Source organism: Tasmannia lanceolata, unplaced genomic scaffold (assembly GCF_043159265.1).
Source record: "Tasmannia lanceolata isolate RefF3 unplaced genomic scaffold, GAP_Taslan_0.1 ptg000007l, whole genome shotgun sequence".
Classification (NCBI taxonomy): domain Eukaryota; kingdom Viridiplantae; phylum Streptophyta; class Magnoliopsida; order Canellales; family Winteraceae; genus Tasmannia; species Tasmannia lanceolata.
This window is the reverse complement of record NW_027518684.1, coordinates 14,011,588-14,036,126: the sequence shown is the minus strand read 5'-3', so window position 1 is coordinate 14,036,126 and position 24,539 is coordinate 14,011,588. Positions and strand designations below refer to the sequence as shown.

At 39.3% G+C, this 24,539-nt stretch overlaps 1 protein-coding gene across 1 annotated transcript; it reads left to right on the top strand.

Moving 5' to 3' along the window:
* Positions 1 to 1,544: 1,544 nt before the first annotated feature.
* LIS (WD-40 repeat family protein / small nuclear ribonucleoprotein Prp4p-like protein) lies at positions 1,545 to 22,802 on the top strand. The gene is made up of 8 exons (XM_077385382.1): positions 1,545 to 2,738; positions 18,042 to 18,495; positions 18,820 to 19,017; positions 19,122 to 19,203; positions 19,567 to 19,688; positions 22,137 to 22,181; positions 22,615 to 22,648; positions 22,743 to 22,802. Exons 1-5 carry the CDS (start codon positions 1,879 to 1,881, stop codon positions 19,665 to 19,667), a joined length of 1,695 nt encoding a protein of 564 aa, XP_077241497.1. The 5' UTR covers positions 1,545 to 1,878; the 3' UTR covers positions 19,668 to 19,688; positions 22,137 to 22,181; positions 22,615 to 22,648; positions 22,743 to 22,802.
* Positions 22,803 to 24,539: the final 1,737 nt, after the last annotated feature.

The window sequence follows — 24,539 nt, the reverse complement described above, 5'->3', positions numbered from 1 at the left end:
TCACATAGATAGGGTGTCTACAAAAAATCAGATCCATAGGATCATCCCAACCCTACGATTTGTGGAGGTAAAATGGATGTCTTTAAACCTTCACAAATTAGTCCATTTTTTGCCTCCACAGTTCGAATGGTTAGGATGATCCTATGGATCTGATTTTTTGTGGACACCCTATCTATGTGAGGGCCTTAAAAATGAATGGTTTGGATCACCCAAATAATGTGGCCCCCCCACTGTATTTTAAGCTAGTGTGTAGATAACTTATCTACACATATGTGTAGGAACCGTTTTCTCATATATATATATATAGAATAAAGTGTTGGTGAGCTTAAGCGCCCCAATCACATGGGTCCCACATTTTCTGTGGTGATCCAAACCATTCATTTGCAAGGCCCTATCATAGATAAGGTGTGTACCAAAAATCAGCTCCATAGGATCATCCTAAGTTCCTAACCCCTCCATTTGTGAAGGACAAAAATGGGCAGATTTGTGGACAAATAATGTCTGTCCATTTTGACCTCCACAAATGGATGGGTTAGGATGATCCTATGGAGCTGATTTTTGGTACACACCCCATCTATGTAAGGGCCTTTCAAATGAATGCTTTGGATCATCCTAACAAAGTAGGCCCCATCTATGTAAGGGCCTTTCAAAAATATTGGGCATTTTGGATCATCCTATGGTGTGGGCTGCATGGTCCATTTTGAAAAATACAGGGTGAATTCATCCTAGAAGGGAGTGAATTTATCACCGCCCTTAAAAATTCCTAATAACACCGTAATTCATATAAAATGACTAAAATACCCCTCCTTAATAGCAAATGAGAAAAATATCTCTTTGAAAATTACTAAAATACTCCAAAATAACCCTATCTCATGCAAATGGCAAAACTATTCTTATCTGTTACAGCGGCACAAATACCCATTTCTCACGGGAAACGGCATAAAAAATACCCTTATACAATTTGTGTATTCGTAATGAAATTTGAAAAATTAAAAAATAAAAAGAAAATGGTTAAAAATCTAAAAACAAGTAAAAAAAATCATAGAATACCCCTATTTCATAAGAATTGATCAAGATACCCATATCTTGTTAACATGATCAAAATGTCCTTGTCTCATCAAAAATGACTAAAAACTCCTTCCATAAATAACCAAAATACCCTCACATCGCAGAAAACAAGTAAAATACCCATACCTCGCGAAAATGTCCAAAATACCATATTACTATTAATTCATGGAAAATTGATTAAAACACCTCTCTCTAATGGGAAATTACGTGAATACCCCTCCTCATAGAGATTAAGAGTATTTCCCCTGTTAGGTTACTTCGGTTATCTTTACAGGATAGGGGCATTTTTGTCGTTTTTTGGGATATGATAGTCTGGTCATTACATATGATCGTAGAGTGTCCCTGATTGCAGTGATTGACGTAGATCTCTAATGGGGTAGGGCTCTTGAAAGGTCACCCTCCACTTTATTAATCCTCTAAATAATTTTCCATGAAAAGGCAGACCAACGTCAACCAAACATTAAAATCTAAAATCTTTAATGATGGGAACAAAATAGTAAAACAAAATCAATAAAAGAATGGAACAGCTCGATTCAGACGAGATGCTTTCTCCTGCCGTTCTCTCTGAAAATAGGAGATGGGAGATGGAACAGCTCGATTCAGACGAGCTACAATCTGTTCTTCATTTGTAAACATCCTCATGCTCATCTCAATCCTCACCACAAACCTATCTGCTAAAATAAACATTCCAGAGGTTTAAGGTTTTAGGGTTTGGTTTTAGGGTTTAGTAAAGATCTGTAGTAGAGGAGATTGCGCATAGGGTTTAGAGAGAGATTTCTCCCCTTTTCTTTTCTTCCATCAGATCCTATCATGGAAGAAGAAAAAATGGAGGCACCATCATCTCCACTACCAAAACCTTCTTCCCCAATGCTTACCGATCAAAAACCCATTCCCATTCCCATTCCTCCCGTTTTTCAACCATCCCTAATTCCCGATACTCTTCCGGCGCCACCTCCACCCAAACCTCCTGTCCTTGTTCCTCCTCTAGCCCCGATTCCTGCCCGCCCACCTATTCTAAAACCTCCCCAAAACTCAGAACCCAACGATTCCGACTCAGATTCCGTTCACCATGACTCAGCAGCTCCACCTTCACTTGCCGATTACGAAATCTCGGAAGAGAGCAAAATGGTCCGAGAACGGCAGGAGAAAGCAATGCAGGAACTCCTAACCAAGCGCCGGGCATTCGCACTGGCGGTCCCCACCAATGACTCGGCCGTGCGGGCCCGACTCCGCCGACTCGGCGAGCCGGTCACGCTCTTCGGGGAACGAGAGATGGAGCGGAGGGACCGGTTGAGGATGATCATGGTGAAGCTCGATGCGGAAGGGCAGTTGGAGAAGCTGATGAAAGCTCACGAGGAGGAGGAAATAGCGTGTGGGACAGTGGAAGAGGATGAGGGAGAAGGCCCTCAGGTTTATCCCTTCTATACGGAGGGATCGAAGGCGCTATTAGACACCCGGATGGAGATTGCTAAGTACTCAATTGTGAAGGCTGCGTCGAGGCTTGAACGAGCGAGGAGGAGGAGAGATGACCCAGATGAAGATTTGGATGCGGAGATGGATTTTGTGTTGAAACAGGCGGGGACTTTTGTACTTGATTGTAGTGAGATTGGAGATGATAGGCCGCTTTCTGGGTGTTCGTTTTCAAATGATGGGACGCTACTTGCCACTAGGTATGTTGTTCCTTTGCTAATTCCTTCTTGTTTAAACTCATTACAGTGATATTTCTTTTATTTGTGTGGATTGAAATATACTGTGAGCACCAACTTTCTTGTGTAGAATTGCTTCATATTTTGGTTATACCCTTGTATGATTCGAGCGATATAATCGTTATAAAATTGAACATGGTGCCACACGATTTCGTTTGTTCTTTAGGAAGTGAAAGCTTCTCTTGTTCTATATACAGGTATATGCTTATGAAACTAAACACATTCTAATGCTTATGAAACTAAACTCATCCTAGGATTCTAACTGAGGACTATAGATGCTTGTACTTCATGATCGATGGTGGTGTTAATTGTAATCTTTCCATGACGAGGGCTATTTATTCTTTCCCTCTTCAGAGGAAAGTTATTTAATTTATTGGAAACAATGGGTAATGTAGGAATTACTGTGCCGTAGTACCAAAGATGATGGAGCATAGCAAGTATTTTTTTAATTTAATTTTTTGAATGGTGAAGCTTTATTGACAAACAAGAGAGGAGGCCCATTGACAGAGTTGGTCAAGATCAACATTCAAAAAAGGGAAGCGTAGTTTGTATGTTTAACCCAACCAATTATACGAATATAGCCGAAGCAAAAACAATACAATCACATACTGAGAGTGAATGCACATATGGTGGAATTAACAATAGAGTACAGTGTGCTGATTTACAATGAGAAAATGTAACAACTGAGATATTCAAAGCTTAAGGTCATAATTCATGAAAAAACCTAAAATTAGTGGTTGCTATCTTACTAATAGAATTTTTACTTTCAAAACATTTTTATTCCTAGACTACAGTGATCACCTTTGTTATCACTTTCTAACTTTAAAACACTTCTAAAATGGTCCATATAACATGTTATACTTAATTTTTTTGAATGATGACAAGTTATAATATATAATCTTTTACAATAAAAATAAGATTTTTCTATAACCTAAATCTCCATTAAAAGTGGACTTTCAAATGCAGCACAAAACCCTAGATTCTTCATATGTGAAAGAGAAGATTATAGGTGTCTGTGGGTTTCTTTTTCTCTAACTTTTAGGGGTTTTATTATTCTCAAACAGGGATTCTTTTTGAAAGATAACGATTTTATTGATTGCTGCCATTTTTATACAACTGCAGGGACAAGGTGTCCCACCAATAACATTGTTACAGCTAGATTAAAACCCTATATTAAACTAACGACCACTAGGATCCAGATAATATATGACACAATGATAAGATCTGGTTTCAGATTCAGCAGAAATATTACTAACAGGCTAACAGCCACCGTGATGTTCTAGCAGGAACATAGCTTGTTGTGAAATTTTCTTCTAAATATAAACTTATGGCGTACCTGATTTTTGAATTTTCTGGAAAAAACAGAAAATAAATGATATTTTCCCGCCCCCCCCCCCCCCCCCCCCCCGGCATCCCGGGCATTTGCTTGGACAGTCACCTCTACGCATTTATGCCTATTCATTCTACTCTACAAGGGGGGGTGATCCTGGTAGAAGCAAAGGGAGAATAAAACACTAAAAGACAAGATGGGTTGGTGAAAATATTAACATATGGGTGCCTTTTCTTCCATGGACAGCCCCTTCTAGTGAAATTATGATCAACACAACCCTGTTTTGATAACTACACCAATTCTCGTCTTTTCGGTTATGAGACGCTCGTGAGAGCTTCTAGGTAAATGTAGTGGCCTTTGATAGTGCATAAATAGAACCTCGCGCTCTCTCTCTCTCTCCTAGGGTTCTCTATATCAAAGGCCAGCAAAGGGGGTGGCTAAAGAAATATTCCATCATCGCCTACCCATTCACACAACAATCACTCAAACGAATCAGGTTTTTCCGCTACCCAAAGAGCTCTTATGGCAGCTTAACAGAGATTTATTGAATACTAGATTTGACTCATACAAAGACCAAAATGTCTTTGTATTTGAAAAGACAAAAAATGAGCTCCACCCGATGCATGCGTTTGAGTTGAGCCCACCCTATCAAAACATGATGTGTAAAATTGTGGGCCCCATCCTATAAATGGGCTTGGTGGAAATTGTGGGACCCATTCATTAAAACAGAGTTGGTGGGAGTCGTGGGACCCATCCTATCAAAACATATCACCAAGCATCACAGGTATACAGGGTAGCATTCATAAGCCATGACCTACTTTGCAAAATTCCCTCAAATATGATGACTCTATTTGCAATTTGTCAAACTGGAAGACTCCTTTTCCAAATAAAGCCAAGCAAAAGACTACTTTTACAAAAAAAAAAGAAAAAAAAACCCCCAAAAAATCACCCAAATCAACTCTCCCATTTCATTTTGCCTTAAACTTAGCTTGTATTTTCCTTTTAAGAGAGCTTTTTGGGAACTGTAATTAGATTATAAAAGACAAGATGAATTTGTTCAATTATTAGAACCCAGCGGTGTTCATTTATTCTCTCTCTCTCTCTCTCTCTCTCTCTCTCAAAATGGGTTCAGTCTCTCTGAAAATAGGAGATGGAACAGCTCGATTCAGACGTGCTACAATCTGTTCTTCATTTGTAAACATCCTCATGCTCATCTCAATCCTCACCACAAACCTATTTGCTAAAATAAACATTCCAGAGGTTTAAGGTTTTAGGGTTTGGTTTTAGGGTTTAGTAAAGATCTGTAGTAGAGGAGATTGCGCATAGGGTTTAGAGAGAGATTTCTCCCCTTTTCTTTTCTTCCATCAGATCCTATCATGGAAGAAGAAAAAATGGAGGCACCATCATCTCCACTACCAAAACCTTCTTCCCCAATGCTTACCGATCAAAAACCCATTCCCATTCCCATTCCTCCCGTTTTTCAACCATCCCTAATTCCCGATACTCTTCCGGCGCCACCTCCACCCAAACCTCCTGTCCTTGTTCCTCCTCTAGCCCCGATTCCTGCCCGCCCACCTATTCTAAAACCTCCCCAAAACTCAGAACCCAACGATTCCGACTCAGATTCCGTTCACCATGACTCAGCAGCTCCACCTTCACTTGCCGATTACGAAATCTCGGAAGAGAGCAAAATGGTCCGAGAACGGCAGGAGAAAGCAATGCAGGAACTCCTAACCAAGCGCCGGGCATTCGCACTGGCGGTCCCCACCAATGGCTCGGCCGTGCGGGCCCGACTCCGCCGACTCGGCGAGCCGGTCACGCTCTTCGGGGAACGAGAGATGGAGCGGAGGGACCGGTTGAGGATGATCATGGTGAAGCTCGATGCGGAAGGGCAGTTGGAGAAGCTGATGAAAGCTCACGAGGAGGAGGAAATAGCGTGTGGGACAGTGGAAGAGGATGAGGGAGAAGGCCCTCAGGTTTATCCCTTCTATACGGAGGGATCGAAGGCGCTATTAGACACCCGGATGGATTTTTGCTAAGTACTCAATTGTGAAGGCTGCGTCGAGGCTTGAACGGGCGAGGAGGAGGAGAGATGACCCAGATGAAGATTTGGATGCGGAGATGGATTTTGTGTTGAAACAGGCGGGGACTTTTGTACTTGATTGTAGTGAGATTGGAGATGATAGGCCGCTTTCTGGGTGTTCGTTTTCAAATGATGGGACGCTACTTGCCACTAGGTATGTTGTTCCTTTGCTAATTCCTTCTTGTTTAAACTCATTACAGTGATATTTCTTTTATTTGTGTGGATTGAAATATACTGTGAGCACCAACTTTCTTGTGTAGAATTGCTTCATATTTTGGTTATACCCTTGTATGATTCGAGCGATATAATCGTTATAAAATTGAACATGGTGCCACACGATTTCGTTTGTTCTTTAGGAAGTGAAAGCTTCTCTTGTTCTATATACAGGTATATGCTTATGAAACTAAACACATTCTAATGCTTATGAAACTAAACTCATCCTAGGATTCTAACTGAGGACTATAGATGCTTGTACTTCATGATTGATGGTGGTGTTAATTGTAATCTTTCCATGACGAGGGCTATTTATTCTTTCCCTCTTCAGAGGAAAGTTATTTAATTTATTGGAAACAATGGGTAATGTAGGAATTACCGTGCCGTAGTACCAAAGATGATGGAGCATAGCAAGTATTTTTTTAATTTAATTTTTTGAATGGTGAAGCTTTATTGACAAACAAAGAGAGGAGGCCCATTGACAGAGTTGGTCAAGATCAACATTCAAAAAAGGGAAGCATAGTTTGTATGTTTAACCCAACCAATTATACGAATATAGCCGAAGCAAAAACAATACAATCACATACTGAGAGTGAATGCACATATGGTGGAATTAACAATAGAGTACAGTGTGCTGATTTACAATGAGAAAATGTAACAACTGAGATATTCAAAGCTTAAGGTCATAATTCATGAAAAAACCTAAAATTAGTGGTTGCTATCTTACTAATAGAACTTTTACTTTCAAAACATTTTTATTCCTAGACTACAGTGATCACCTTTGTTATCACTTTCTAACTTTAAAACACTTCTAAAATGGTCCATTTAACATGTTATACTTAATTTTTTTGAATGATGACAAGTTATAATATATAATCTTTTACAATAAAAATAAGATTTTTCTATAACCTAAATCTCCATTAAAAGTGGACTTTCAAATGCAGCACAAAACCCTAGATTCTTCATATGTGAAAGAGAAGATTATAGGTGTCTGTGGGTTTCTTTTTCTCTAACTTTTAGGGGTTTTATTATTCTCAAACAGGGATTCTTTTTGAAAGATAACGATTTTATTGATTGCTGCCATTTTTATACAACTGCAGGGACAAGGTGTCCCACCAATATCATTGTTACAGCTAGATTAAAACCCTATATTAAACTAACGACCACTAGGATCCAGATAATATATGACACAATGATAAGATCTGGTTTCAGATTCAGCAGAAATATTACTAATAGGCTAACAGCCACCGTGATGTTCTAGCAGGAACATAGCTTGTTGTGAAATTTTCTTCTAAATATAAACTTATGGCGTACCTGATTTCTGAATTTTCTGGAAAAAACAGAAAATAAATAATTAGATGAAACCTTTTTGATGTGGCGAGATGAGGCACGGACTAGGTCGCTCTCTTTAGGGTGAATTTGCGCCTCTGCGGAGAAATCCGGTGTAACAGATTCGAACGCAATCACCCCCAGGATACAACAGCCCGACGCACCGTTGATATCTATCTGAAGTGCACAATCAGATAGATCTGAACCAGACGATGAACACTCCAATTGCCCAAAAAACAAAACAGAAGAGAAGAAGAGTGCACTGTTCTGTTAAGAACAAAGAGAGTAAATAGTAAAGTTGTGTGTAAAAACGTTGGAGAATATATGTTTTTAAAGGCAAAACGTGTCTGTTAAAGACACCCTTTTAAAATACACAAGCACCTCTTCAAAACGTAAAAGGGTTCTAACGGTCGGTTTTACGTTATTAGAAAAGGGTTCTAACGGTCAGATTAAGTTGAAACAAAGAAACATGACCTTTGGGTTTAAAAAAGAAAAGACATGATTGGGTTTAACATAAACACAACTCTTTGTGATTAAAAAGATAATCCCGTTTAGGGAAAAACCCCAAACCCAAACCCAAACCCAAACTCACGCACACGCACGTGCACCCGTTCCCACGCCACGCCCCGACCCGACACGGCACGGCACGGCTCGGCTCGGCGCGCGCGTGTGTTTTTATTTGTTTCTTGTTTTTCTTTTTAAAATTTCCCAAAGGCAAACAAATTGAATGCCCTTGAAAGGCTCAAGCCTTTGTCTCAACACTCCCTCTTATATGGGTGTAGAAATCTTTCTCACTTTCCCATCTTGAACTATCTTTTCAAAGATGTAAGAGAGTTCTCTTCAAAACATTTGAATTCTTTGGTGGGAAAAGTACAAGTAAGAGAATCTCTTTGAAAACTTCAAATTTGGGTGGGAAACTCAAAAGCAAAAATAATCTTTTTTAAAAAGTAAAAATACTTTTTAATTTTAGTATTAAAATACTAACAATCCCCCACTTATTTTAATAGAAAAATTACTAGTAAAACTTAACGCCGGGCAATCAGCAAAGTATCACATATAATAAAGGTGACTATGTCTTTATCCTTTACTTAGTGTAAGTGCATTCTAACTGTAAAGAATTGATAGTGACTATGTCTTGAACTACAATCCTTGGGTACAGAGAGACGTGCACCACACACATGATACTAAAGTGTTCAATTGGTTCCAAAAAGCTCGCACATTACGGCCATGTGCTACATCCCAGTTTCCATGTAAGCATAAGAGAATAAGCCCTCTTCTCTTTTGGAAGCGGCCCACTTCCGTGCTAACATGTAGGTGAGTCTATCAAGGATGCTCCTATAGCCTAGACATCCCACTCATACGAGCTATAGATCTCATTAAGAGTAATAACTCAACCTACAAACGTTTCAGGATATCATGCTTGGTTTACACCATAGGGATGGACATTAAGATAAACTCGAAATCAGCATGATCATCCACTAATTACACTATGACTCGTTTTTCCCATTGAAAACCTAGTTCTTGGGATCTCCAGTCCCTAGGTTGGGTATCCATCGTAGGTAACTATTTACAAATAGGCTTTAGTCCCATCCCCCTCGATGTATTGCAGATTTTCTCCCTTGACAAGGCCTTAGTTAAGGGACCTGCCAAATTATCACCAGATCTCACAAAGTCAATGGTGACCGATCCATTATAGATCAACTCTCTCACAGTACTGTGCTTTCGCCGTATCTGTCGCGACTTTCCATTATAGTACTTATTATGTACTCTTCCAATAGCAGCTGTGCTGTCATAGTGAATCAAAACAGCAGGAACAGGTCTTTCCCAAATAGGTATATCAGATAACAAGTTTCTCAACCAACTAGCCTCTTCACACGCAGAGGTTAGTGCTATCAACTCAGATTCCATAGTACAAAAGTCCCCGCCTGTTTCAACACAAAATCCATCTCCGCATCCAAATCTTCATCTGGGTCATCTCTCCTCCTCCTCGCCCGTTCAAGCCTCGACGCAGCCTTCACAATTGAGTACTTAGCAATCTCCATCCGGGTGTCTAATAGCGCCTTCGATCCCTCCGTATAGAAGGGATAAACCTGAGGGCCTTCTCCCTCATCCTCTTCCACTGTCCCACACGCTATTTCCTCCTCCTCGTGAGCTTTCATCAGCTTCTCCAACTGCCCTTCCGCATCGAGCTTCACCATGATCATCCTCAACCAGTCCCTCCGCTCCATCTCTCGTTCCCCGAAGAGCGTGACCGGCTCGCCGAGTCGGCGGAGTCGGGCCCGCACGGCCGAGTCATTGGTGGGGACCGCCAGTGCGAATGCCCGGCGCTTGGTTAGGAGTTCCTGCATTGCTTTCTCCTGCCGTTCTCGGACCATTTTGCTCTCTTCCGAGATTTCGTAATCGGCAAGTGAAGGTGGAGCTGCTGAGTCATGGTGATCGGAATCTGAGTCGGAATCGTTGGGTTCTGAGTTTTGGGGAGGTTTTAGAATAGGTGGGCGGGCAGGGATCGGGGCTAGAGGAGGAACAAGGACAGGAGGTTTGGGTGGAGGTGGCGCCGGAAGAGTATCGGGAATTGGGGATGGTTGAAAAACGGGAGGAATGGGTTTTTGATCGGTAAGCATTGGGGAAGAAGGTTTTGGTAGTGGAGATGATGGTGCCTCCATTTTTTCTTCTTCCATGATAGGATCTGATGGAAGAAAAGAAAAGGGGAGAAATCTCTCTCTAAACCCTATGCGCAATCTCCTCTACTACAGATCTTTACTAAACCCTAAAACCTTAAACCTCTGGAATGTTTATTTTAGCATATTTACCTTTCGATATGCTGAAGAATGTTTGATTTTCTTCATGCGGAAAGACAAGCCAAGGAGGGAAGCACTTGTATTTCTCCAATTCCATGTTCGATTTCCTCAACCCTAGAAGAGATAGATTGCTGGCCTTTGTTATAGAGAACCCTAGGAGAGAGAGAGAGAGAGAGAGAGAGAGAGAGAGAGAGAGAGAGAGAGGTTCTATTCTATTTAAAGTTTAGGGAAAACACTCGGAAATAAAGACGGGAGTGCGGGAGGGAAAAAGACTGCAGCGCCTTCTATATTAAGAAGAAGACAAATACACACTTAGATACTTTTGTACCAGATTTTATATACTCATTTATTTGATCCAACAGCAGACCAGTTTTTTCAAATATGGCTTTTGCCCCCTACACTTTCACGTCCGCCCACTTATCATATAATTTCTCCTTTTGTACAAACCAACTATACTTTTTGGGCATGATATGGGTGCAACTCGGGTCGGGTTGAGGCTCAAGGTCGCAAGATACTTCTAGGCCCAACGGGCCCTGGGCCAGCCACGGCACGGCACGATTTGGCCACGGGTCGTGCCGTGCAAGGTTGAAGTTAAGCACAACATGGCCCACAGTTCACGACCTGTGTCATACCGGGCTAGCACGGCCCGAAAACAACCACATAAGCTCACTTTTTAATTGATTTTGCCGTGCCGGGCCGATTGTCGTGCCATGCCGTTTTGTGCACGGGTCGTGCCAGTAATTATAGGTTGCCTCAGAATTTTTATCTCATGTCTTTGCATTTTTTTCATGTATTGTGTTTTTCTTTGTTCTTTTCCTTAATGGTGAACTTCATCATTGTACATAGACTTCATTGTAATTGAAAATACTTATGGTTACTTTCCCTGCAGATATGTTAGATTGGGTCTCTTTTCTGTCCATTAAGAAGATCAAGAAATTCCTTTCTTCGAAAAGCAAGGTTAGTCGATTCTTTTACTGTAGTCTTGAATATTAAACTTATTTTTCAGTTCTTCATTGATGCTATGATGAAAAACTATGTATGATTTGGTGTTTTTTTCTTTGATTTTTTATGGGTTTCCGGGGTCTAGAGTGTGAGCCCTGTGCAAAGAACGCCGATATCTACCACAAATTATCCTTCGTCCTTTAAAAAAATTGCCCTACTTATCTTCTGAGCCGTCTAGGTAGTTTTAACCTTGGATTCTTAAATAGAGCATCTAATTTATGCATTCCTAAAAGGATGCTAAATAGAGCAATTGCATGAATCACATGGCAATGTGAAGAAAAAAAATTTACACACTTAGCTAAGTACAAAATTCATGTGGGAGATTCAGTCATGGTTTACTTAAAAAAAAAAAAAAAAAAAAAGAGGTTTAAAGCAATTACCTACAACGAAATTCAAGCTAAGAAGATTAGATCACACAAAATATCAAAGAAGAAGATTTATTCCTTTCTGTTTCATATAAACAGATTGTAATCAAGCAAGATTACTGGATAAATTCTCTTAATTTTATCAAGAACAACCTCAGAAAGTATGCAATTCAAACTTCAAAACCATAAAACAAAAAATGAGAAAAAAACAACCTTCGTAATTCCAACAGCAGTACCTCTATGATCAGGAAAATTCTCAAAGGCCGTCACAACATTCGCCCTATTAAAGAATGTAGGGGACAAGCATGTGGAATAATAGTTCAAACTGATTATCGGGCTTCCAATTTATGCGAGTCCTTCATCCTCTATCGGATCTGATTTTTGTTTCTGATTGTAATTAGTTAGGATCTTTTGGATGACCTGGCTACTGTTTAATGTAATTGGGGACATCTTGTCCCTACCGTTTATGTTGGAATAAAATTCTGTTACCTTTCTAAAAAAAAAAATAGTTCAAAATGATTATTCGCCTACCACGATGGTGGTCTATAGTAAGAATTTTACCCAGACAAGCAAGTCAGCAGAAAGACTTCACTCTAAGGGGCAAGCAAACTCCAAGCCTTCCTAGCCTCAGAATCAGTGGAGCGATCAGACAGAGCTATAAAAAAAATTAGCTGAGAAGTCCCCAGAAGGACTTTCTTTTCATATTCTTTTTTCAACATTGTCTTGATGTGATTCAGCTCTAGCTTAGCAGGAAACAAATTCATTCTGTCCATTTCCCAATCATATAGATTTCTTCTGAATCTCACATTTCAAACAACCCGATTGTAAACTTTGCCATAAGAATTAACAATGTTCCGCCTCTTTATGCAAAGCCAAAATAAAAAGACGATGAAAGTCTGACATAATAGAACTCTAACCACTCCACTCATCATATCAAAACTTAATCCGTTCACCTCTACCAACTTCAAATCTGATATTCTTTTGGAACTGCTCACTAACACTCCAGATATCTATTCAAACCAAAGAACTGTGCCCGCTAAAGTTATCTCAAGAATCACATCCTCCAATACTCAGCCCATATTTAGCACTAATGACCTCCCTCCAAAGACTAGAACTCTTTTCTGCAAACTTCAATGGCCATTTACCAAGCTTCTATAACCATTTGCCTAGTAATGATTTGTTCATTAACTTCAAACTTCTGATATCTAATCCTCCTTTATATCACATTTTTGTGGATTGACCCCACCAAACCAACTTACACGCACTCGCCCCCACGCCACGCCCCGACACGGCACAGCACGGCACGGCTTGGCTCGGCTCATCTCGGCGCGCCAAAATAAACTTGGTAGTAGTGTTATTATATTTTTAGGTGAATTTTGGTAATTTGTAAGTGAAGTTAAAAGTGAGTGTAAGTTGGTTTGGTGGGGTCAATCCACAAAAATGTGATATAAAGGAGGATTAGATATCAGAAGTTTGAAGTTAGTGAACAAATCATTACTAGGTAAATGGTTATAGAAGCTTGGTAAATGGCTATTGAAGTTTGCAGAAAAGAGTTCTAGTCTTTGGAGGGAGGTCATTAGTGCTAAATATGGGCTGAGTATTGGAGGATGTGATGCTTGAGATAACTTTAGCGGGCACAGTTCTTTGGTTTGAATAGATATCTGGAGTGTTAGTGAGCAGTTCCAAAAGAATATCAGATTTGAAGTTGGTAGAGGTGAACGGATTAAGTTTTGATATGATGAGTGGAGTGGTTAGAGTTCTATTATGTCAGACTTTCATGGTCTTTTTATTTTGGCTTTGCATAAAGAAGAGGAACATTGTTAATTCTTATAGCAAAGTTTACGATCGGGTTGTTTGAAATGTGAGATTCAGAAGAAATCTATATGATTGGGAAATGGACAGAATGAATTTGTTTCCTGCTAGGCTAGAGCTGAATCACATCAAGACAATGTTGAAAAAAGAATATGAAAAGAAAGTCCTTCTGGGGATTTCTCAGCTAATTTTTTTTATAGCTCTGTCTGATCGCTCCACTGATTCTGAGGCTAGGAAGGCTTGGAGTTTGCTTGCCCCTTAGAGTGAAGTCTTTCTGCTGACTTGCTTGTCTGGGTAAAATTCTTACTATAGACCACCACTGTGGTAGGCGAATAATCATTTTGAACTATTTTTTTTTTTAGAAAGGTAACAGAATTTTATTCCAGCATAAACGGTAGGGACAAGATGTCCCCAATTACATTAAACAGTAGCCAGGTCATCCAAAAGATCCTAACTAATTACAATCAGAAACAAAAATCAGATCCGGGAGAGGATGAAGGACTCGCATAAATTGGAAGCCCGATAATCAGTTTGAACTATTATTCCACATGCTTGTCCCCTACATTCTTTAATAGGGCGAACGTTGTGACGGCCTTTGAGAATTTTCCTGATCATAGAGGTACTGATCATAGAGGTACTGCTGTTGGAATTATGAAGGTTGTTTTTTTCTCATTTTTTGTTTTATGGTTTTGAAGTTTGAATTGCATACTTTCTGAGATTGTTCTTGATAAAATTAAGAGAATTTATCCAGTAATCTAGCTTGATTACAATCTGTTTATATGAAACAGAAAGGAATAAATCTTCTTCTTTGATATTTTGTGTGATCTAATCTTCTTAGCTTGAATTTCGTTGTAGGTAATTGCTTTAAACCTCTTTTTTTTTTTTTAAGAAGTAAACCATGACTGAATCTCCCACATGAATTTTGTACTTAGCTAAGTGTGTAAATTTTTTTTCTTCACATTGCCATGTGATTCATGCAATTGCTCTATTTAGCATCCTTTTAGGAATGCATAAATTAGATGCTCTATTTAAGAATCCAAGGTTAAAACTACCTAGACGGCTCAGAAGATAAGTAGGGCAATTTTTTTAAAGGACGAAGGATAATTTGTGGTAGATATGGGCGTTCTTTGCACAGGGCTCACACTCTAGATCCCGCAAACCCATAAAAAATCAAAGAAAAAAACACCAAATCATACATAGTTTTCATCATTGCATCAATGAAGAACTGAAAAATAAGTTTAATATTCAAGACTACAGTAAAAGATTCGACTAACCTTGCTTTTCGAAGAAAGGAATTTCTTGATCTTCTTAATGGACAGAAAAGAGACCCAATCTAACATATCTGCAGGGAAAGTAACCATAAGTATTTTCAATTACAATGAAGTCTATGTACAATGATGAAGTTCACCATTAAGGAAAAAGAACAAAGAAAAACACAATACATGAAAAAAATGCAAAGACATGAGATAAAAATTCTGAGGCAACCTATAATTACTGAAACACGTAGGTAAGATTCCAATATGAACCCAAAATTGTGATTGCAACTATACAATTACAGCAATTCAAAAAGAAATATCCTAGCCCTAGCCCAAAGAAGGAGACTTGAGGTAGGGTTTTGAAAGAGTTGGACGAGACGAAAGGTAGGGAGACGTTAAGGAGGGAAGGGACAAGAATTTATTAGGTGGCATGAATTTAGAAGGAACAAAAGCCTTAGAAGAAACCCCCCAAAAAATGTAAAAGAATAGAAGCTCTAAATACTTTGTAGAAGAAGAAGAAGAAGAAGAAGTAATCTGAAGAACTACTACAGGAAGAGGTTTTTGGGGCTGTTAATATAAGGGATAGAAAGGGAATGAGGTCGCACAGATAGGAAAATTGGAAGGGTAGAAAGCGGTGTGGTGGGAGGGAGAGAATTCCAGAGAAAGTTGTGCAGGTTGTTGTCGACATCTGTAGAGAGAGTGCTGGCTTCAACATCTATAAAGGGCCAAAGGAGAGGGGAGAGCGAGAAAGCTCTGGAAAGGAGGCGTTAAAAGGATCGGCTATTACAACGGTAAATTATTTTCATTGGTGCTAAAAAACGCAGGATTTAGCAGCTTCTATAACTGGACTGACGAAAATACCCCGAAGATATCTCATATAGTGTCAAAGTTTCAGTAAGTGAGGACAGGGAATCCTAACTATTATCTATAAAGGCAAAATGGTGGGTTATTTTCTTCCACTTTTTGCCTTTGTTTCCAATTGTGTCCCACAGCCCTAATTCCAATTGTGCCCCAGAGCCCAGGGTATTTTTGTCATTTGCATTTGCAAGAGAGGAGATATAACAAAATTTTCTTCTTCACTGCTATGTCTTTTTCTCGCACCATTAAGATTTGCCCACTTGCCCCACAAGTCAACATCAGCAAGAGCTTACAGAGTCAACAAGCCAACAAAAAGCTTATAGAGTCTTCCTTCATCAGAGGTTAAAAACCCTTTTCACTGGGTAGAGAAACCTTCTTTCCCTCTTTTGCCTAAATTCCAATTTATACAAAAGGCCGTAACCAAATTAGAAGATTGTCGGTTTTTTTTGAACGTTTGCACAGGGGTATCTATTTTTCTCGAAATGGCAAAAAATCCTAAAAAAGCAGATAATTTCATAAAGTTTCACTGAAACCAACTCCAAAGCTGAATGTAGGGCACAAGTAGACACTAAAAAACCAGCATCCCTCATCGTACATGCTGAGGCACTTATCCAGAAAGCTTGTCACGAATTCTGGGCAGTGAGTTTTGGTTCTTTCTTCCATCTTTCTTTTCCCAGATCGAACCTTAGAACTTGATTGGTTCCCCCATTGTTCTCTCCCTATCGGCCGGGATTGGGGTCAGGGGAATAGCACAACATAATATAGTTCAATCCTGTTTAGGAAGATTGCAGCCATAAAAGGGCTTATCTGACAGAATTAGATTAAATAAGAAGAATAGCTAGAAAGGAGGAATGAGGGCAAAGTCCTATCTACGAATGCTATGGGTCACTCGCTGTAGTCTTTGCACTTTCTGGATAAGTGCTTCAGCATGTACGACGAGGGATGTTGGTTTTTTGGTGTCTGCTTGTGCCCTACATTAAGCTTTGGAGTGGGTTTTAGTGAAAGTTTATGAAATTATCTGCTTTTTAAGGGTGTTTTTGCCATTTCGAGCAATAGATACTCCTATGCAAACGTCCAAAAAAAAAATCGACAATCTTCTAATTTCGTTATGACATTTTGTCTAAATTGGGATTTAGGCAAAACAGGGAAAAATGTTTTTCTATCCAGTGAAAATGGTTTTTAACCTCTGATGAAGGAAGACTATAAGTTTTTTGTTGACTTGTTGACTCTGTAAGCTCTTACTGATGTTCACTGGTGAGGCAAGTGGACAGATCTTATTGGTGCTAGGAAAAGGCACAGTAGTGAAGAAGAAAATTTTGTTATGTCTCCTCTCTTGCAAATGCAAATGACAAAAATGCCCTGGGCTGTGGGGTATAATTGGAATTAGGGCTGTGGGACACAATTGGAAATAAAGGCAAAGGGTAGAAGATAATAACCTACAATTTTACCTTTATAGATAGTAGTTAGGATTTTAACAGAATTCCATCCACTGTTAGCACTAGATCCAGAACATTTAGATTCCAATTACCCAAAAGAAATTTGGAGAAAACAAACCTCCAGATCTTGTTTGGTTTCTGTTCGTGGCACAATTTAGAGCAGTTTTGGCATGAAAATTTTCACAAATTTCAACTAGGAATTACAGTTTTTGCAGAGCACTTACCAATCAGATGTAGAGGAAAGACAATCCAGATGAAAACTCAAAAGATCTACAGTCCAGCAGCTCTTGGCACATGAGATTTTTACAATGGTCCACCGGTTAGCAAGAAAACTCAAAAGACAATCCAGAGAGCGCATGAGAACAGTCAAAGTGTTTATTCTTTGTTTCTTACCATGGTCCACCTGTTAGCAAGAAAACACTTGTGGCACATGAGATTCCATGGCTTTTGTTTCTTGCTCCAAAAGTGGGAAAGTTTATAGAACTGATTAGATATGCTGCCTGATGGTCGGAGATTATGGAAATGATGATCTACTCATATTCTCCCTCTTTTGACATAATTTAGGTAAATCCTAGTCACCTTTTCTTATAAGCTTTATTTTTTACGACTTTTTCTCCATTACATGTAAATGACATTTGGGAGCACCAATGTTATTTCTTGGAGCATGCATGTAGCTTCCTTTCAAGTATGCTGTTAAATAAATTGAACCCCCGATTTATTCTTTAGTTACTGCATTTTAAATGTGCATGATATTGATTTAAATTTCTCTTATTTGTTGTCTCAAGTGCTTGGAGTGGAGCCATTAAATTATGGAGTATGCCTCAAGTGAATAAGGTTGCCACCTTAAAAGGTCACACCGAGCGTGCAACTGATGTTGCATTTTCTCCCGTGGACAACCATTTAGCAACTGCTTCCGCTGATCGGACTGCAAAATTATGGAATTCTGAAGGGACTCTTCTGAAATCATTCGATGGCCACTTGGATCGTCTTGCTCGTGTTGCATTTCATCCATCTGGAAAGTACTTGGGAACTGCTAGCTTTGACAAGACATGGAGGTTATGGGATATTAGTACTGGCGTTGAGTTGCTTTTTCAAGAAGGTCACAGTAGAAGCGTGTATGGGATCTGTTTCCACCAGGATGGGTCTTTGGCTGCATCATGTGGGCTAGATGCACTTGCTCGTGTTTGGGACCTTCGAACTGGGAGAAGTATTCTAGCTTTGGAAGGCCACGTTAAGCCGGTAAGGCACAATTTAATCCTAGTTCCTCTCTCTCTCTCTCTCTCTCTCTCTCTCTCTCTCTCTCTCTCTCTCTCTCTCTCGGATGATTATTGGTCGACTTGGCTGGGTCCTCCAGTAAGGTGTCATCTGATTGTTCGTTGCCTTGCTTGGGTCCTACAGTAACATGTCATCTGATCCATGTTCCTCTTTATTTTGATCTTTTCGTTGTTCTTTCATTTTTTTCATTAATTAATTGCCAAATGGCGTCTGCCCTTTGGTTATTGGATCAACTTTTTAATCTCCAATGGTTTGTTGAATCTCATCCAATCTCTGGCACTCTTTCAGGTTCTTGGTATCAATTTTTCTCCTAATGGCTATCATTTAGCAACTGGTAGTGAAGACAATACATGCCGTATCTGGGATTTACGAAAGAAGAAATCTTTGTACGTAATACCTGCTCATTCCCACCTTATTTCACAAGTTAAGTTTGAACCCCAGGACGGATATTTTCTGGCAACTGCTTCCTATGATACTACAGCCAAGGTACCACTCTTCCTCAATATGAGATCCAACTTCTAGGAAAGAAAATTCATTCTTTTGCTGTATGTATTTCACCATCTCACCATGGTAAGTTTCATTCATATCAGGTGTGGTCTGCTCGAGATTTCAAGCCTATCAAGACACTGGCTGGGCATGAAGCAAAAGTTACATGTCTGGATATTGTAGGAGGTAATGCTTTTAGTTCAAGTGATGCAAAGATGAACTCTAAAAATCTCCTCTTCTACTCTGTTTTAATACCAAACATTTCAAGAAATGATTTCTTTTACAATTCTTGTCCAGCAGCTATCGTTTTTTAGTACCAATTACCATTTTCTTTTTTCCTTAAGAGGTGGTTGCGACGTTCAAACTTTCATCCACACTTAAAAAGAGCCTTTTTCTGATCGTTTGATTTCCGACTAAGAAGAACGATCAGTGATGGTTTTGCAGGCAGTTCTTTCTGTTCATGCATGTTTTTTCAATTTATATTCGGGTTTTGCTCTAGTGCACTCCATTGTAATTTTTAGCTGTTTTAATTTTCTTTTGGTGGAACAGATGGACAATATATTGCGACCGTTGCACATGATCGTACTATCAAGCTCTGGTCCAGCAATAGCAATATCAATGGGAAGGAGAGTGCTATGGATGTCGATTAACTCGGCTTGAAATCCAGCATGGTATCTTTTTTTAATCCCAGTTTTTTTTTTTTTTTTTTTCATTTTTATTGATGAAGAAATCTGGCCAAGGATCCTAAATTATGATGTTGGTTCAAAATTCTAACCTTAGGTCCTGACAAGAACTAGTTGCCATGTATGTACATTGGAACATAGAGAAAATTTGCACTTTTCCAGATATGCATTTTTCATGTAAAATATGCCACTTTTATTCGTACTTGTTAAGGCTGTTAATTGGAAGTTCTTTCCTGCACTGTATCTTAACATTATGCGATTTTTAAGCCCTTCACTGCATGGTCTATTCACACACATGCAGTGAAACTAAGTCCAATTGGCGACATGTAAAAGGACAATTGGTTCTTTCATTTTGAATTTGGGTCATGTTTGGCTGCCATGAAATTTTTTTACATGGAATTTCAAGTGTGGAGAGAGGGGCCAGGGAGGTGGAGGAAGGAGAGACTAGGGAGAGCATGAAAGCTGACAACACGGACTTATCAAAATACAATTTATTTTGGCCACTGATGTTGTTACTAGACTCACTACCATGTTTTTTATAATTGCATACACTCAGCTTGTCTTTCATTTAAACAGCTGTCAAAAGGTTATTATAGTTCCCAAAATGCTCTGAGAAGCTAATTAAAAGGAAAAGGCTAGCTATGTTTATGCAATTATTAAAACATGGTAGTGCCAAAATCAGTAGCCTTTATTTTTACTCTCCCCACAATCATACGATCTCAAGCCTCTTAGTGCCCGCTCCCCCTAGCCCTCAACTCTTAAAAATAATAAACTAGTCCTTTGGGAAAAAAAAATTCATGGTTTCCTAACATGGGCTTTCGACCATTAGGATTGCCTGATTAGTGCATCTAGGGGCATGTTTCTTTCCTCTTTAGAGCATATATTTGCTAGGCAATTTGGCAGAGAGCCTTTTGGCTCACTTTTGAAAGAGAGAACAGCCACACGGGCTCACTTTCTAGCAGGCTTTCTCGTATTCATTTAATGCATCTGAGGCCGGGAAACGTCTTTTTTTGTTTAGGGTGTTGGTTAGCTGGGATTGAAACTGCGACCTCAAGGTTGATAAACAAAGCCTCTACTATTGAGTTGCAGGCCCCTCCCCTTCCAATGAAATGTCTTTGGACGAAAATTGCCTAGCAAATCCCTAGTCACAAATATCCCCAATAATTATTAAAGGCTTCTGAATTCAGCACTACCATGTTTTACTAATTGCATTTACTCAGCTTGTCTTTTCTTTTTAAATTGGCTTCTGAGAGCTGTTTGGGAACAGTAATAACCTTTGATGGCCGTGTAAAAAGAAAAAGACAAGCTACGTTTGTGCAATTATTAAAACATGTTAGTGCCAACATCAGTCCTCTCTTTAAAATATCTCGATATTTCAGGATTTGCTAGGGTCCATCCCAAAAGGCATTTCATGGACTGGCTGTTGCATGTGGCTGCTCTCTCATGCAACAACCAGTCCGGGAAATGCCTTCTGCAATGGTCCCTAATAAATCCCGAAATATCGTGATATTTTACAAGGCAACTGATGTTGGCACGACCATGTTTTAATAATTGCACTAACTCATCTTGTCTTTTCTTTTTTAATTGGCTTTTGAGGACATGTTACTTTCTTACCTTCTTAGCCTCTCTTACGAGCAATGTCTAAAACAATCTGGTTTAGATTTTTTTTTCCTATTTAATGAAATCGAAATAAGATTTGGAATAGTAAGCTGACGATTTAGATTCCTAATTTCGGAAATCCAAGCTTACCCACACAGGATGCATTTGGATTGCTCTAATCAAGAATCAGAAGCTGATTTAGATTCCCTTGGAATTGACATAAAAAAAATTCTAATAAAAATTGTAATGATAATGTAATTCCTAGGAGGGTTAGAATATGATTACGATGAATTCATACTTGGTATGGTCTACAGTAATTCCATTTCAAATAGTTTTATTTATTTATTTATTTTTTAAATAACTGGCTAGCAGAAAAGCTGAATGGCGGGAAAGCTGTAGAATGGAAGGGACCCTCCAAAGCTCAGTGCCTGGAGGTGGTCTTTTCGTGCAGTGTGCACCAGTCAAAAACAGTCAAAACACTTTACTCCGTATGTCAGTGTTTTCACCTCTGCTCTTCACTGCAAAAGTTGTCTCTTTAAGACACCCCACCTTAATTTGAAAAATTTCCACCAACATCTCTACATTTCATTCTCCACCTACCTACCTCTCTCTCTCTCTCTCTCTCTCTCTCTCTCTCTCTTTTCAGCAGTTTAGCCATGGCCAAGTTCCTTGCATTGGGCCTTTTGTTGTTCCTCTTAGTGTCCATTGCTGCATGTGAGGTGGGTTGTTTCTTATTATTTGTTTGTCCTTTCTTTTTTCAATTAGCAGTTTTTATCTAGTGTTTTGTTTCTGTTTTTCCATTAACTGACTGCTTTATTTATGTTGCAATGGCTGCAGTTCTCAGCAGAAGACAAAAATCATCTTACCAAGCAGATTCGAAAGGTGTCATTTTTCTTCTATTCCCGAATACTATACTTTTTTTTCCCAGAATGCTAGAGGTTTTAAGTATATAAACTATACAGTTTTTGTATGGTATTAAGCCCGTATATAGAGACTATAGTCCAGCATTTTTCAAAAAAGTACTGTACTAGGATGATCCAAACCGTCCATTTGATGGGCCACAATGTAAATAGCTTGTGTGCAAACAAATCTTTCCCATAGGGTGATCCTAGCCCTTCGTTCTATAGATGAACTGCATATTAGGAAACCTCAGAGATTGGAAGACTGGGATCATCCTATGGTAATGATTTTTGGGGCTACGGTGTGGGCCATACAGTCCTTTTTTGAAAAATACTGGAATATACGGGCTACACCGTATAAAATCTCACTATGAAGTATATAGCTGATTTTTCTTTTATGTCTTTTTGGACTTCAGGGAAGCTATGGTTCGGGAAGTCTGAAAGGCTACCGTAAGTTCTCATCACTAAATTACTAGCAAGATTATATCTGAACAAAAGTGTAACTTAATTTGATGCTTATGTTGTGCTTTTGGGTTTTGATCAGAATGCCCAAACGCTTGTAGTAGAAGGTGCTCAAGGACTCAATACCACAAGCCATGCATGTTTTTCTGCCAGAAGTGTTGCAAGAAGTGCCTCTGTGTTCCACCTGGTTTCTACGGGAATAAGCAGGTTTGTGCATGCTACAACAATTGGAAGACCAAAAGGGGTGGGCCTAAGTGTCCTTAGTCCAACTTCATAGGAACCCCTTTTACTCTTTTATGGGTTTGTTTGGGTTGCAGCTACTCTATCCATGTGTCTTTAGTTCAAAATACCCTCTTATTTATGATGGGTTTGTGTGTGTGTTTAAGCTACTATGTTGCCACTACTGCTATTAGTATTAATGCGTTGGTATGTCTATGATGGTTAAGCTTTGTGAGAGCAATTCTGCATTTCTTTTGTGGATTTGAAACTGTGCTACTGATTTGATGAGGGTGTGTGTATATGAAAATAAGAATGACACTGAGCAGTTAAAAGCTCTACATGTCATTTTTACTTCACACTAAGAAGGGAGGGCTGAGCAGTTAAAATCTGAGGGTTAGGGTCATCCTACGGAGAAGGTTCTTGGGGCACACCCCATCTAAAAGGCCCAACAAATAAATGGTCTGGATCACCCAAACGATGTGGGCGCCTACTGTATTTTTTGAGCTGCACGTCCATGCCCGGCCGCCCACCATATGTTATCTCGTCCGCACGTAGCCTATTTTGAGAGAGAGAGAGGGTGGGCCGGTGGGGTGAATTTATCAGCGCCCCCAATTTGTACTCTAATTACATAAAACCAATGGATGCTACATGTGTAAATCCTGCTCAATAATTTTCTCCAGTGGCATCCAAGTTTTTAAAGTGAAAAGTCTGAAGACTAAGGGGCCGTTTGGATATGCGGATTTTAGAATCTCGGATTTCTTCAAAATTGTAGCTAAGAGACAAGAGAAGAAGCGGACCGGCCGTCGTTTTTTACTTCTCGCTCTTCTTTCCCTAAGCAAGAGATTAGCAGATCATCCCATATTTCCAGGTTTTAGAAATCTCAGGATGCATGAGAGATTTTTAAAACCTGATTTTCTCACTTACAATCCAAGAAACACTGCTTACCTTAAGTGATCATGAACCCTCTTTTACAGTTTTCAAACTGAAAACCTGGATTCTAAAATCCGCGTATGGATACGCGGATTTTAGAATCCAGGATTTCAGTTTGAAAACAGTGTAAAATAGGGTTCATGATCAAGCTGATGTATGTTGTTCTGACATTGTTTCTTGAATTTTAAGTGAAAAATTCAGGTTTTAAAAATCTCTCCCGCATCCTGAGATTTCTAAAACCTGGAAATATGGGAGGATCTGCTGCTCTCTTGCTAACGGAAAGAAGGGCGAGAAGTAAAAAACGATGGCTGGTCAGCTTCTTCTCTTGTCTATTTGCTACAATTTTAAAGAAATCCCGGATTCTAAAATCTGCGTATCCAGATTTTAGAATCTTGAATTCCTTAAAACTGTAGTTGGGAGAAGAGAGGAGCAGACCGACTGTTTCACTTCTCTTTAGCATCTTGGATTTTAAGTAAGAAATCCAGGTGTTAGAAATCTCTCCCCCATCCCGAGATTTCTAAAACCTGGAAACATGGGATGATCTCCTACTCTTTTTCTGACGGAAAAAAGAGTAAGAAATTAGAAAACAACGGTTGGTCTCTTTTTAAGTAAAAGAGGGTTCATAATAAAGCTGTCGTTTGTTGTCCTTACATCGTTTCTTGGATTTTAATTAAGGAATCCAGATTTCAGAAATCTCGCCCCCATTTTGAGATTTTTAAAACTTGGAAAC

Bases quoted from the DNA above. Each gene is read 5' to 3' on its own strand.
- LIS (XM_077385382.1), top strand. From the start codon at position 1,879: ATGGAAGAAGAAAAAATGGAGGCACCATCATCTCCACTACCAAAACCT. The intron at 18,496-18,819 runs GTAAGGCACAAT...GCACTCTTTCAG, and splicing joins TGGAAGGCCACGTTAAGCCG to GTTCTTGGTATCAATTTTTC. The intron at 19,018-19,121 runs GTACCACTCTTC...CATTCATATCAG, and splicing joins CCTATGATACTACAGCCAAG to GTGTGGTCTGCTCGAGATTT.